The sequence below is a fragment of the Magnolia sinica genome, chromosome 10 (genome assembly GCF_029962835.1).
Source record: "Magnolia sinica isolate HGM2019 chromosome 10, MsV1, whole genome shotgun sequence".
NCBI lineage: Eukaryota > Viridiplantae > Streptophyta > Magnoliopsida > Magnoliales > Magnoliaceae > Magnolia > Magnolia sinica.
Genome location: NC_080582.1, coordinates 6205853 through 6220126, shown reverse-complemented (window position 1 = coordinate 6220126; position 14274 = coordinate 6205853). Strand labels below are relative to the sequence as shown.

Below are 14274 nucleotides of genomic sequence, written 5' to 3'. Positions count from 1 at the left end.
GACAATCTATTCGTCTTGTATCTAAGCTTCATTATTCGAGACAATCGTGATTCATATGAATAGTTTTATGTTCATAGATCGGATGGTGTGAACCATGCTTCATAGGAGAGAAGGCTTATAATGGGCAAATCTTCGACAATATGTTCGTCAAACAAGTGGGCTTCATAGGCGAGATGGTCATTAATGACGACAATCTGTTCATTACCTCCACACGGTTGGGCTTTGTAAATGAGACGATTATTAAGAATAACAAATTGTTTATCACCCATTCATGTACTTTATAGGTGAGAAGGTCGGTGGGGAAATAATTTGTTTGTTGCTTGGATCCAAACTGCGTGGTGAGATCTCATGGGAACGACTATATGTTTGTTGCTTGGAGCATCATTTAATAGGTGAGATTATTGTAATTCAACTTACTGTTCATTACTCAGTTAGGCTTTATAGGCGAGACAGTCATGGATAACGACCATCTGTTCGTCAAAGAGCCAAACATCGCGGGCAAGGTAGTCAATGGTATCTTTAAGCACGTAGGTGAGAAGGCCCTAATCGTCATCTGTTCAAAACCTAAAGATCTTCCTAGTGGTCCAACTGTGTGTTGTGGATATAGGGTGGAGTAATCTAATTGATCCATAATTTTTGTAGCATTGTGTAGGCTAACAATAGAGGAATTAAATTAAATCTAAATAAAGATAAGTATCCATAAGAGATGAAAGATAGTCAATGTTGCTTGTATAAGAGAGTTGTGTTAAATTGACATGGACCTAAAGCTCTTCTGTATTGAATCTATAGGCTTTAAGAGGCAATTGCTTGTGTTCAATCTGCAGGACCTTCGGGCGCAAGTCTTCACATAAGCGTGGCGTTTTACATTTCGCAACGTGCACAAGAAAATATCTTCTCCAAGTTACATTGTTGTATTTACTATTTCAAGCCACATAAGATATATTCTCTAACAAGTTGCATGTTTATGCACAATTTCCTAAGCCATTTGGATATGATCATTAATGTATTACCACGTGTAGAAGAGAATATTGCATTTATTTCTTTGTTGAAAAAGTTACGTTTATTATTCATTTGCTTTATTGTTCCTTTGTATTTATTGTCTTTTGGAGAAATTACTTCACGATTTCTAATTTTTTAATATGAATTCCAATTTTACCATGAGTATATGGTACCTACCTTTTCTCATCCATTTGGCTTCTCACAATCCCTCATTACTTCATGCAATGGTCATTGACGGCCGCACCAGCTACTGTTCATTGTCAAATTTTACTGTTGATTTTGTCATTTTAACGATATTTTTTGTTGTTTTAACAATTGTTGTCCATAGTTAGTCTTTACGCCCAATTTTGTTATCTTAAAAGCCGATTTCACTGTTTTAACAGTTGTTTTCATCAATTTTAAATGACTGTCATGATTTTTATTTTTATTATTATTTTTTTAATTGAGATATTTGTTGTCATGTGGTGTTTTCTGAATCATTTGATTTGATAGAGCTAGATTAGTTATAAATAAATTATATAGAATCCATTTCAAGTATTAGATGTCATACTACAGTTTAACCTAAGCATGATGTTAAAAAAAATCCTGTACTCATTTGTGATTTAGGTGGACCAAACTAAAGAAAATATTTTAGAGGGTAAGCGTTGTCTTATACACTGTCTCAAATCATGTGGCTTACGAGACTAATATATAGTTTATTTCCAAGTTCTGGCACAAAAATTTCATGGTAGGGCCCATCTGATCAGCCAAACCCTTTGATGGCCAACTTTCTTTACATCAATAGGGTACACCAATCCCCATCTCATGGCTAAGTTTTTTATTTTTTATTTTTTATTTTATTTTATTTTTACATTGATGGGGTAGCTTATTAAGAAGATTTTTGAAAAATAAAATACCTAATAGTAAATTTCATATTAATTAAGTAGTTTTTTTCTTTTTAATTTCCAATCCAAAAGATAAAAGGCACTTCGATTGTTAGCATTTAATCTGTGTTTAATTAATATTTCTTAATCTGGATTAATATTCCTTCCAAAGTCGGGTCAAGCTAAACTTTTAATATATATACCTATTGTCGGCTATGCGCGTGAAATGGGATGTTGATACATTGCCGGGTCCTATCACACTACCTCATTACCGGACCATTCCGGCTCCGTCGGGCCCACCATGATGTAAGTATTTTATCCACGCCGTTCATCGCTTCTATCAGACCGTTTTAAGCTATTATCCTAAAAATGAGGCAGGTCTTCAGCTCCAGTGGACCACACCAAAGGAAGCTGCGGTGATAATGACACCCACCGCTGAAGCCTTACTAAGGGACACTGTAATGGTTTTTTACCATCCAACCTATTAATAAGTTCATGTATACGTGGATGAAGTGAAAACAAAAATATAAGCTTGATCCGAAACTTCTCCAGCTCCCAAGAACTTTTTAATGGTGGACGTTCAATCCCCATTTTGTAGTCCATTGGAGCTGTGGACCTGTCTCATTTTTTTAATGATACTTAAAATGATCTTAGAAAAGAGATTAACGGTGTGGATAAAACATTTACATCACGGTGGGCCCCACAGAGCCCCGCCCGTCCTGTACTACCGAGGTAGTCGGTGCCGTGGGTCCCAACATGATGCATGTATTTTAAACACGCCGTCCATCCATTTTCCATATCAATTTAGGTCATGATCTCAAAATTGAGACAGATTCAAACCTCATGTTGAACGCCTACCATTAAAAATATTAAAAAACCATTAAAAATATTAAAAAACTCGGGATGCGTAATGTTTATTTGCTATTTAACCTCTTGATTACGTCACACAGACATGGATGAATGGAAAACACAAATATCAGCTTGATCCAAAGCTTTCGTCGCCCTTAAGAGGTTTTTAACGGTGGGCATTCACCGTTGAAACATTCATAGGTCCCAGAAGTCTTAGATCGGGACAATATTCTTGTGTTTTCAGTTCATCCCAGTAGGAATGACCTCATGAACGGTACGGATGGTATATAAACATCGTGGATGACCCGGAGAGGTTTCAACGGTAGGTACTTCCCCACCCGCTCTTTCCGGTTACGTTAAGAGTCGCAGTAAGTTCTTTTCACGTGTAATCCGCCGGAAAAGGATGCAGATTGCCTGTGAACCCGGCACAGATATGTACGTGTGCTGTGTGGTCCACATATGCCGGCGATAAATCCACTCCGTCCATCTGTTTTGAAAGACCAAAGTAGGACAGGATTCTAAAAATCAGGCAGACCCAAAACCAACGTGGGCCACACTAACGAAACAGTGGAACAGAAACGTCATCCGTTGAAACTTTCCTGGAGCTGACCTTGATGTTTATATGCCATCCAAACCGTTCATAGGGTTATTACTACTCAGATAAACTGTAGTAAAAAAATATCATCGTCATACGAAACTTCTGTCAGCTACCGGCGTTCAATCCCCATTATTTCATGTGGTATGGCTCACATGAATTTTAAATCTGCCTGATTTTTAGAATCCTGTCCTACTGTGGTCTTTCAAAACAGATCGACGGAGTGGATTTGACACGGACATCTCTGTGGGCCCCACACAGAAAAAGAGTAGGCTGCCAATGTGCTCAGACTCCGTCCATGTGGGGACGTGAGGCCATGCTTCTGTGATCGACGCCGTTGATCCGACTCATCGAATGCTTACAGAATTTACTAAATTTGTAAGATTTTAATCTATTATTGCAGTCTTTTTGCAGCGGCCTATTGGATGGCCACACGTGTGCTGTGGCCGAGGATCGTGCGGTTCACCGCATCTGAGCAATGGCCCACCAATGGACACGAGCGTGGCAGTCCTAACAAATCCACACGTATGTAATTCGCTTAGCGTGCAAGGTCAGACAAAGAAAACGCGAGGGCATTATGGGAATCGGTGAAAAACCCCCGCTGCGACGCAAGAGGAGCAAAACCACAGGCATTCAAGTCTCGAATTACTCCTCAACATGATCATTATTTACACATCCTGCCATTCGACAGAATCTGAAATTTACATGAAATGCCCTTCCCCCGCAACACAGCGGCCTGTACAGTAAAAACACCTGTCAGCTTCCTACCAGCACTGGTCCGTCTCCCACCTCCTCGTCCGGAAAGCTGGGCCAGAACGATCACGGCCGTCGAACCGGAGACCCCGCTCCATCGAACGGTCGTACAACGACCTCGCTGTTGGGTCCGACAGCGTGGCGTAGGCTTCATGAATCTGGATGAAATCTCGGCCGTCGGATCCTGTATCGGGATGGAACCGCTTCGCAAGCGCCCGGTAAGCGGTTTTGATCTCGATCGGAGAGGCGGTTTGCTTGACACGTAGGACATCGTAGAGATTGGATGGTTTTGGGAGACTGACGGATGGGGCGAAGGCTAGAATCGTCATTTGGCGAGCGGAGGGGTTCCGACGGTTGGATCTGTGAAATCGTAGGGTGGAGGATAGAGATAGGCTTGCAGACATTCGAAAGATTTTAAGGATGGGTTTTGGATGGGAAGAGAGAAGGGGAGAAAGCATTTATATAAGGAGAGAGGTAGGAAGGGTATTTTGGAGATTTCAGTGTAAGCGAGGGAGTGGCGATGGGACGCGAATTGCGTGTGTCCCAGCCCACAGGAAGTTCCTGTGTTCGTAAGCTATGTGGGCCCCACGAAAATTCCAATTAGAAATCTACTCCGTTCATCAATTTCTTAAGATTGAAAAAGGTCTGAATCCAAAATCAGTCAGATTTGAGAATTACGTGGGCTACACAAAAGGAAACAGTGAGAGTGAGAACGTCAACCGTTGAAACTTTCCTGGAGCTGGCCAGGATGTTTATGAGATTACTACCCTCCGGGGTAAACCGCAAGAACAAATATCATCCCGATCCAAAGTTTCAGTGGGCCCATGAAGTTTCCAAAGGGTGGAAGTTTTCAATCTCACTCTTTCTATATAGCGTGGTCTACTTAAGTTTTGGATCATTCCACCTTTTGAAATCCTGACCTTTTATCATATTTAAAAAATACGAAGTGTATTCCTTGCGGGAATCTATACGGGCCTCACGTAGCTTCGGACCACAGGCGATGGAAAGGACGCGGATTGCGTCGCAGGGCTCTGTGGGGCCCACCGTGATGTAAGTGTTTTATCTACGCCGTTAATCGCTTTTATCAGATCATTTTAAGGTATGATACAAAAGTTGAAATAGTTTAAGGGCTTAAGTGGACCACAAAGTAGGGATTGAACGTCCACCATTAAAAACTTCCTGAGAGCTGGAGAAGTTTCAGATCAAGCTGATATTTGTGTTTTCACTTCATCCAAGTCTGCATGACCTTATTAATATGTAGGTGGTAAAAAAACATCACGGTAGCCCTTGGAAAGGTTTCAACGGCGGGTGTCATTATCACTGCAGCTTCCTTTGATGTGGTTCACTAGAGGTGTTTATCTGCTTAGGGCCTGTTTGGCCGGACAGATTGAATGGGATTAGATTGTATTGGAAGGAGTAATCCCGGGATTGGCCGGGCATGCAAAACAGGCACGTTGAACTTCTGCCTGGATTGGATCCCATGGGTGCCTGGATTGGATCCCATGGGATTGGGAGCAATCCACTGACATCACCATCACTACCTTGAAATCCACACAATCCCTCTTAATGTCATCTATTTTGCCTGGGACATGTTTGGGTGGACGGTTTGGAAGGGATTGGCCGGGCGTAATCCCGGGATTTGCCAGGCGGGCCAAACATAGACGGTGGTAGATTCCCTTGATATAGCAATCCCCAGCAATCCATTGGCACAGCCATCATTACCTGCTCGGACGGATTGGCTGGTGTACCACACACCGGCTATATAGCTTAGCTTGGTGTATTGAAGTTAGCAAGTTATGTGGGTCCCATCATGAGGTATGTGTTATATCCAAACCGTCCATTCATTTTGCGAGCTCATAAGGCTTGAGACTGAAAATAAGACAGATCTAATGATCAAGTGGACCACACTTCAAAAAGCAGTGAGGGATTGAACGTCTACCATTGAAAACCTTTTGGGCTTCACAGAAGTTTTGGATCAATATAAAATTTGTTTTTCCTATTCATCCCGGTCTTTGTGACGTTATTAACAGGTCGGATGGAAAATAAACATTATGGTGGGCCCTATGAAATTTTTAACGATGAAAATCATTATCGCAGTTGCTATTTGTGGTGCGGTGAAAGTCATTATCTCAGCGCTATTTGTGGTGTGGTCCAGTTGATATTTGGATATGATTAATTTTCTGTATAGTACTCTTAAATGATCTAGAAAAATGGATAAACGGTGTGAATATAATAAATACATCAATGTGGTCCCATGTAACTTTGATCTCCTCTGAACCGACGGACAACTCGAACTCAAGAAGCGTCAGCGCTATATAGCTGCACCAGTTATGCAGCTAGCGTGGGGACGAGAAGTGAGCCAAATGAGAGGAAACAATGGAGATTTAACAAGAACAGTTGAAATATTCTTGTGGCCATAAAAGTTTTGTGTAACGCCAAATTTTATGTATTTTCACTTCATCCAAGTGATAATGACCTTATAAACAGTTTGGATGACATATAAGCATTGAGGTGGAGCCCAAGCAGATTTAAACGCATATATGAACATGATGAGGTCGAACACCGTCTCTCTCAAGAGGATAATTGAGGCTTCTCGAATTCATGAGAAAGAAAGGAGAATAGAAAATAAATTTTATAAAATTCAAAATTCATTAATGAATCAAATAAACGAGTTCACAACCCTTTAAATAGGGAGCAATGAGAGAGAAATTAGAAGTCATTCTCCTAATTTTTCTAAGCTCTTTTCGCATTGGGCGCAATTCTTAAAGCACAATGGATGAAGAGTTATAATCAAATTAAAACTTAATATTTAAAGTAAAAATGGAATTAAAATAAGAAAACGACCATTGATCCATGAGTATTTCGCAAATCCGGCTTGCACAACCCCGGTATAGCGGGGTTGGTTGGCTAAAGTTGCTCGTTCTACCCAAAATCATATTTTTTACGTCTGATAACTCATTTTGGATTGAGAGATACGCCCGATCTAAGGTCTGACGGTCCGGATCACTTCTGTCATCGATTGGGCCTCTTCTGATCCATCTTGGCTATGAAACTATCCGCGACCTGCTCTACATCATCATGTGGCCCACTTGAGTTTTGGATTCATATCGTTTTTGCTCGCTTGTCCTAAAGTGATCTCGCTGAACAGATGAGTAATATAGATTTCCCACAAACATGGCCATGCCCTGCTCATTATCCTTGCACAGGGACTTTATGCGCAAGGCTTTATAGGAAATCTGCGTGACTTTATGTCCTCTGTCATTATGTCCTCTGTCATGAGCATGACCCCAAAAATCAAACCTAATAGAAAGAGTGGTGATTGAATACTATCGGTTACAAATTTGTTTAAAGACCACTAAAGTTTGGAATCAAGCTGGTATATGTGCTCTCTTCCTTAAGGTACGCGTGACCTAATAAATATGACAAATAAACATTGTTACGAGCCTAATAGGTTTTTAGTGGTAGGCATTCAATTGCCACTATTATTTTATTTGTAATTTAATTTTAATTTTATTTTTGGCTCTTATTTTATATTAACGTATAAAACATAGATAGACAGTATATATACACACACACCTGAATGCTCAGCTTTGCGCTAGTTTGCATGGAATTTTGATGTGATTCCAAAATCTGAATGGTCCATGCGAAGCAGAACCTCGTGAAACTCCGTGGGCCCAAATTTTACTTTGATCCAAAATTTTGGTAGGCCATGAAAAATGAAAACAGTTTCCTCCCTTATTTGCATTTCTCTTTACCACGGACCACCGGAATTTTATATCAGGGTGAAAATTTTCTCCTTAGGGTTATGTGATTCCGCATCACATGGACGGTTCGGATTATACGTGTGAAAAGATGCATATGTGCGTAGGTGCGCAGGTGAGCATGACTCCTATATATTACATACGGGCCCACTGATCACCGTCAGTAGCCCTTCGCCACTGACGTTGTCAGTACGCAGTCAGCGTCCGATGGGCGCCCGCCTTCTTAGCACGTGGGACGGGTGAAACCGGGTTCCGATACGGCGTGACGCAGGTGGCGCTCGGGTGCTGACGTGGAGAGAGATTCTAGAAGGGTTTTGAGCGGCTCGGGCTCATTCGGCTCACCTAAACGGTTGGCATGGGTTCTGGTATAACTGGCAATAAGTGAATGGTGAGGAATAACGGAGAATGTACGCTCACATGAGACAAACTGAGAGGTTTGCTGCACACGTGCCAACATGGAAACGTGTGTGAGATATGGGATCATGTATGTTTAAACATGGACCTTTAATCTTTACCTTTCCTTCTTCTTCTTTTGTTACAATCTTACCGTCCATTTCTCTCGTGCTACTGTGGCCCCATATAGTAGATGGCAAAAGAAGTTGTATCTAGTGTTACCGATCCTCGCATGACGTACGGATGAACGTGGTTACCGTCTTCCTATGAAATAACTACTTTGTGTGCACGAAGCTTATCTGGACTCCTAACCGAGACTTCTTGAATCCATAAAAAAAATAAAAAATAAAATAAAAAATTAGAAATAAATTTTATAAAATTCATAATTTAATTGATGAATGAAATAAACGAGTTGACGACCCTTTAAACAGGAATATTAAGCATGGGAGAGATTTTAGATTTAAACTACCACCAAAACTCTTAGAATTTGTAACTTACTATAAATAATAAACTTAGTATTTATAGATTGTCATGATTTTCACCAGTGTGCAAGGTTTTTGGTAGGGCTGTACATCGAGCTGAGTCGAGTCGAGGTGGGCCAAGCTTGGCTTGACTCGTCCGTTCTCTCCTTGACTTCGAGCTTAAGCTCGAGCTCGACCTTGAGCTTACCATTGGAACTTGGCTTGTTTTCCAAAAATTTCGAGTCGAGCTCGAGGTGAGCTAGTGGATCGAGTCGAGGCGAGCTTACCTCGAGTCGAGTTGAGCCTGATCCCAAGCCGACCCAACTTGCACCCAACTCAACCCAGCAACCCGACCCAATCGACGCTTGACTCAACCTAGCCACCCGACCCAATTGACCAAACCCACACCGACCCAACTCCCAAATCAAATATTCAATTAATAATATATATAAAATATTTAATTTTTTTTATTTTTAAATACAATATATTATATGTAATATAATATATATTCGAGTCGAGCCGAGCTTGAGCTCGAGCTTCGGGCTGAGCCGAGTTCGAGTCGAGTCGAGTCAAGATCTACTATGATCGAACTCGGCTTGTTTCCTAAATGAGCTGGGTAATTTGAAGCTAGGGCTGTTCACGAGTCAAGCTAGCTCGAAAAGCTTGCTCGACTCGGCTCGAGTCAGCTCAGATTGACTCGGCTCGAATGGCCGATTCGAGCTGAGCCAAGCTACTTATTTGAAGCTCGAGTTGAGTTTAAGCCAAGTTCGACCAAGAGGCATTTCAACTCGACTCGACTCGAAGCTCGAACTCGAGCTCGACTCGGCTCGATTAATAAATATATTAAATATTAAATATTATATATATATATATATATATTATATTAATATAAGTTTTAAGTTTAAAGTTAAAAATAAAAAAATAAAAAACAAACCCTAGAGTATCTACCCGATTGTACGCACCTGCTTCCCTTTCCCTTTCTTCTCTTTCTCTGCCCACTGCCAGCTGCACGCTTGCCCCGACCACCACCACCAGTTTTCATTTCAGCTCCACAATAGTATGATTTCAATCTCTTGAGATCTACTTCTTAAGCGAGAAACCCAAGAAATTCGAGATGGGTTCTTCTCAGATTTGTTAGAGCTTCAAGGAAATCCAATGATCTGATTGGCTAGAGTTCTTTACTTGGATTTTTGATCTGTGTTCTGCTCTGTTTTTTTTCTAGTATTTGGATTTTTGCTAGTGGAAGAAGATTAAGAATGGATTGATTTTTACAGGTTTCCTCATTCGATTCGAAGCTTTGTTTGGTTTTTTCATCAGGTTTTGCTTTGATTCTCTTAAGATTTTTGAATTTTTCATCAGTGGAGGAGGATCAAGAATAGAATCCATTACTCTCTCACCCAACACGCTCGAGCTCGACTCGAGGTAAACTCGACTTGACTCGAATCACTAGCTCGACTTGAACTCGACTCGACAGCTTTGGCAAATAAGCCAAGCTTCAATGTTGAGCTTGAGGCCAAGCTCGAACTCGAGTACATCATGGACAAGCCAAGCCAAGCTTGGCCCACCTCGACTCGACTTGGCTCGATGCCCACCTCTATTTGAAGCTTGGCTTGCCTCGAGTCATCGTTCGAGCCGAGTCAAGTCGAGCTAGATCGAGCTGAGCCGAGCTAGCTTTTCGAGCTAGCTTGGCTAGTGTACAGCCTTAGTTTTTGGCCAAAAATAGTAAGTGTCCTATTTGGCTTCACCATGCTGTTCTCTTAATTATTCTAAGCTCATTTCATGTTGGGGCGCCCAATGGATGAATAGTTATAATCAAACTAAAACTTACTATTTATAATAAAAACGGAATTGAAATAGTAAAACGACTGTTGATCTGATGGTATTTCGCAAATCCTACTTGCGCAACCCGGCATAGTAGGGTTAGGTGGCTAAAGTAGTTTATTCTACTCCAAAATCATATATTTTACATTTGATAGCTCATTCTAAATTGCGAGATACACTTGATTTAAAGTCTAATGGTCTTGATCACTTTTGTCGTCCACCGGGCCTTTTTTGAACCATCTTGGCCATGAAACTGTCCGCAACCTGCTCTACATCATTGCTGGAGTAGGATTATGGACTGACCATCACCACACGTGTGGAAGGTATGGACTGTCAATCAGGTGGGCTCCAGAATGCTGCGTGGCATGTAAATCAGAGGAGGTCTCGGGTCCATCTAGTTGGACCACAATTTAAGGTGCAAACAGCAAATAACTTCCATTCAAACACGTGCGCACCACATCCAACCCTTCCAAAGGCTGGGGCCGACGATGAGGATCATCATGTTCAATAATCATCCCCATCCACTCATTAGGTGGGGCATACCATAGAAAACAAGTTCTAGTCGTTGATGGTAACAAGATAAAGTGCGATCCAGTCGATGGGTGGATGTGACTGATTTTGGCACGAGGACCATCTCGGTTGTACACACAAGTTCAGAGTTATTGTCGATGGGTGGACGGTTGATTGCGGTCCAGCCCGTTGGACTTAAAACCTCAATGTATTTTGGCAGATTCTTAAAAAAATTTATGCTGGTAGGCAAAAAATACAAGCACAATGGGAAGAAAAAAGAGAGAGATGCAAGCACGATGGAAATAAAAAAGAGAGAAGTATTCACATACAAAGACTAAGGAATAAATATAAAGCAGACACCTCTTCTTGAAAAAGAAAATACAGCCGACAAATAATCATCATAGAGAGCGATGCAAGAAAAGTGGAACACAGGAAGTTTACGAGAAAGAGGGGAAATGATGGGCTGCAAGCTCAATTGAAGAGAGAAGTCTAGCATGGCCCATGGGCGTGGACGCGGATTGTGTCCTACTCTGCCCGTATCTAGCCATGAACGGGCATTCTGTGGGCAGGCCTACTGTGATGTATCTGTTTATCCATGCCTTCCATTCCTCCTCTCAAATTATTTTAATGCATAAATACAAAAATGAGGTGGATCCTATGCTTGTGTGGACCACACCACTTAATAAGCTTGGGTTGCATTAAAGATGCTTGAGTGGACCACACCACATATTAAGCTTGGGTTGCATTAAATATCCACATACACGGACTAAGGAATAAATACAAAAGCAGACACCTCTTCTTAGAAAAGAAAATACAGGCGACAGATAACCACCATGGAAAGCAATGCAAGAAAAGTGCAACATAGGAAGTTTCTGAGAAAGAGGGGAAATGATGGGCTACAAGCTCAATTGAAGAGAGAAGTCGAGCATCTGGCCCATGGGCGTGGACACGGATTGTGTCCTACCCCGTCCGTATCTTGCCATGAATGGGCATTCTGTGGGCGGGCCTACTGTGATGTATCTGTTTATCCATGCCTTCCATTCCTCCTCTCAGATCATTTTAATGCATAAGTACAAAAAATGAGGTGGATCCTACACTTGAGTGGACCACGCCACATAATAAGCTTGGGTTGCATTAAATATCCATGTACATGTACTAAGGAATAAATACAAAAGCAGACACCTCTTCTCGGAAAAGAAAATATAGCCGACAGATAATCACCATAGAAAGCAATGCAAGAAAAGTGCAACACTGGAAGTTTCTGAGAAAGAGGGGAAATGATGGGCTGCAAGCTCAATTGAAGAGAGAAGTTGAGCATCTGGCCCATGGGCATGGACGCAGATTGTGTCCTACCCCGCCGGTATCTAGCCATGAATGGGCATTCTGTGGGTGGGCCTACTATGATTTATTTGTTTATCCATGCCTTCCATTCCTCCTCTTAGATCATTTTAATGCATAAGTATAAAAATGAGGCGGATCCTACGCTTGATTGGACCACACCACATAATAAGCTTGGGTTGCATTAAATATCCACATACACGGACTAAGGAATAAATACGAAGCAGACACCTCTTCTCGAGAAAGAAAATACAGCCGACAAATAATCACCATAGAAAGAAATGCAAGAAAAGTGCAACACAGGAAGTTTCTGAGAAAGAGGGGAAATGATGAGATGCAAGCTCAATTGAAGAGAGAAGTCGAGCATCTGGTCCATGGGTGTGGACGCGGATTGTCCTACCCTGCCCGTATCTAGCCATGAATGGGCATTCTGTGGGCGGGCCTACTTTGATGTATCTGTTTATCCATGCCTTCCATTCCTCTTCTCAGATCATTTTAATGCGCAAGTACAAAAATGAGGCAGATCCTACGCTTGAATGGACCACACCACGTAATAAATGCAATAGTCATCTATGGTGTGGTCCAAGTGTTGGATCGGCCTCATTTTTGTACTTATGCCTTAAAATGATCTTAGAGGATGGATGGACAGCGTGGATAAATAGATACATCACAGTGGGCCCCCAGAGACAGGCGGGGTAGGATGCAATTCGCGTCCCATGGGCATGGCCTCTGTAGATCTCCGATGGAGTTGTATAATAGCTGAGCTAGCTCGAAAAGCTTGATCAGCTCAACTTGGTTTAGCTTGGATTGCCTTGGTCTGAAAAAGGAGAGTCAAGATGAGCCGATGTCTGTTTGACTTGGCCCGTTTGAAAACAAGTCGAGGTTGAATAACAGGTAGCTCGGCTCAATGGTTGACTCAGGCTTTGACTCGGCTCTATGTGTATGTGTGTGTAATTTTTTCCCATACATGCGCCATTTGCGCTCGTTTATAAGGAATAGTTGAATTGAACGGATTAAGGACAACTCAAATCACCTCCCATTTCCGCTCAAAATGCGAGTGGAACTCGCCTCCCTCTCACTCTTTTCTCCTCATTTCTCTCCCTGCAAAAAGATTTAGCTGTTTTTAAAGATTAAGGACAGCTTATATCACCTCCCACTTCCGCTCGAGATGTAAGTAGAGCTCGCCTCCCTCTCACTCTCTTTGAAAAGTTCACCCCCCAATCTCTCTCTCTCTCTCTCTCTCTCTCTCTCTCTGCAAAAAAAGAATTTAGCTGTTACGAAAGATAGCTCAGCTCAATTCCCTTGACTCGATCCAAGCTTGATTCGGCTCAAACCATCATGCCAAGGCGAGCTAACGTGGTGAGTTAGAAGGCCGAGCTGAGCTGATTTCAAGCTGGAGTTTGAGTCGGGCCGAGTTGAGCTGAGCTTGGCACAACCCGGCTCTACTCAGCTCAATGTACAACTCTAATCTCCGGTTCCACCTGAGTTGGTGGATTCCTGGCTGTGGCTGATTGTGATATATGTGCATTATATCAACACTGTCCATCCATTTAGCCTATTCATTTGATGCCATGGGACTAAAGATGAAGTTGATCCAAATCTCAAGTGGACCATGCCATAAGAAATAGTGACGATTGACCATAAAATTAAAACAGTTTCAAATCAAGCTGATATTTGTGTTTTTCCTTCATTAGGTCTACCTTGCCTAAAAAACAGTTTCAAATCAAGCTGATATTTGTGTTTTCCCTTCATTAGGTCTACCTTGCCTAAAAAACAGTTTCAAATCAAGCTGATATTTGTGTTTTCCCTTCATTAGGTCTACTTGGCCTAAAAAACAGTTTCAAATCGAGCTGATATTTTTGTTTTCCCTTCATTAGGTCTATTGTGGCTTAATCAACATGTTGGATGGCAAACAAACATTACTGTATGTC

At 41.7% G+C, this 14274-nt stretch overlaps 1 protein-coding gene across 1 annotated transcript; it reads right to left on the bottom strand.

The window, feature by feature from the left end:
- Positions 1–3938: 3938 nt before the first annotated feature.
- Positions 3939–4499, bottom strand: LOC131257852 (chaperone protein dnaJ 11, chloroplastic-like). The gene has a single exon (XM_058258765.1). It carries the CDS (start codon positions 4461–4463, stop codon positions 4071–4073), a length of 393 nt encoding a protein of 130 aa, XP_058114748.1. The 5' UTR covers positions 4464–4499; the 3' UTR covers positions 3939–4070.
- Between the last annotated feature and the right edge of the window lie 9775 nt (positions 4500–14274).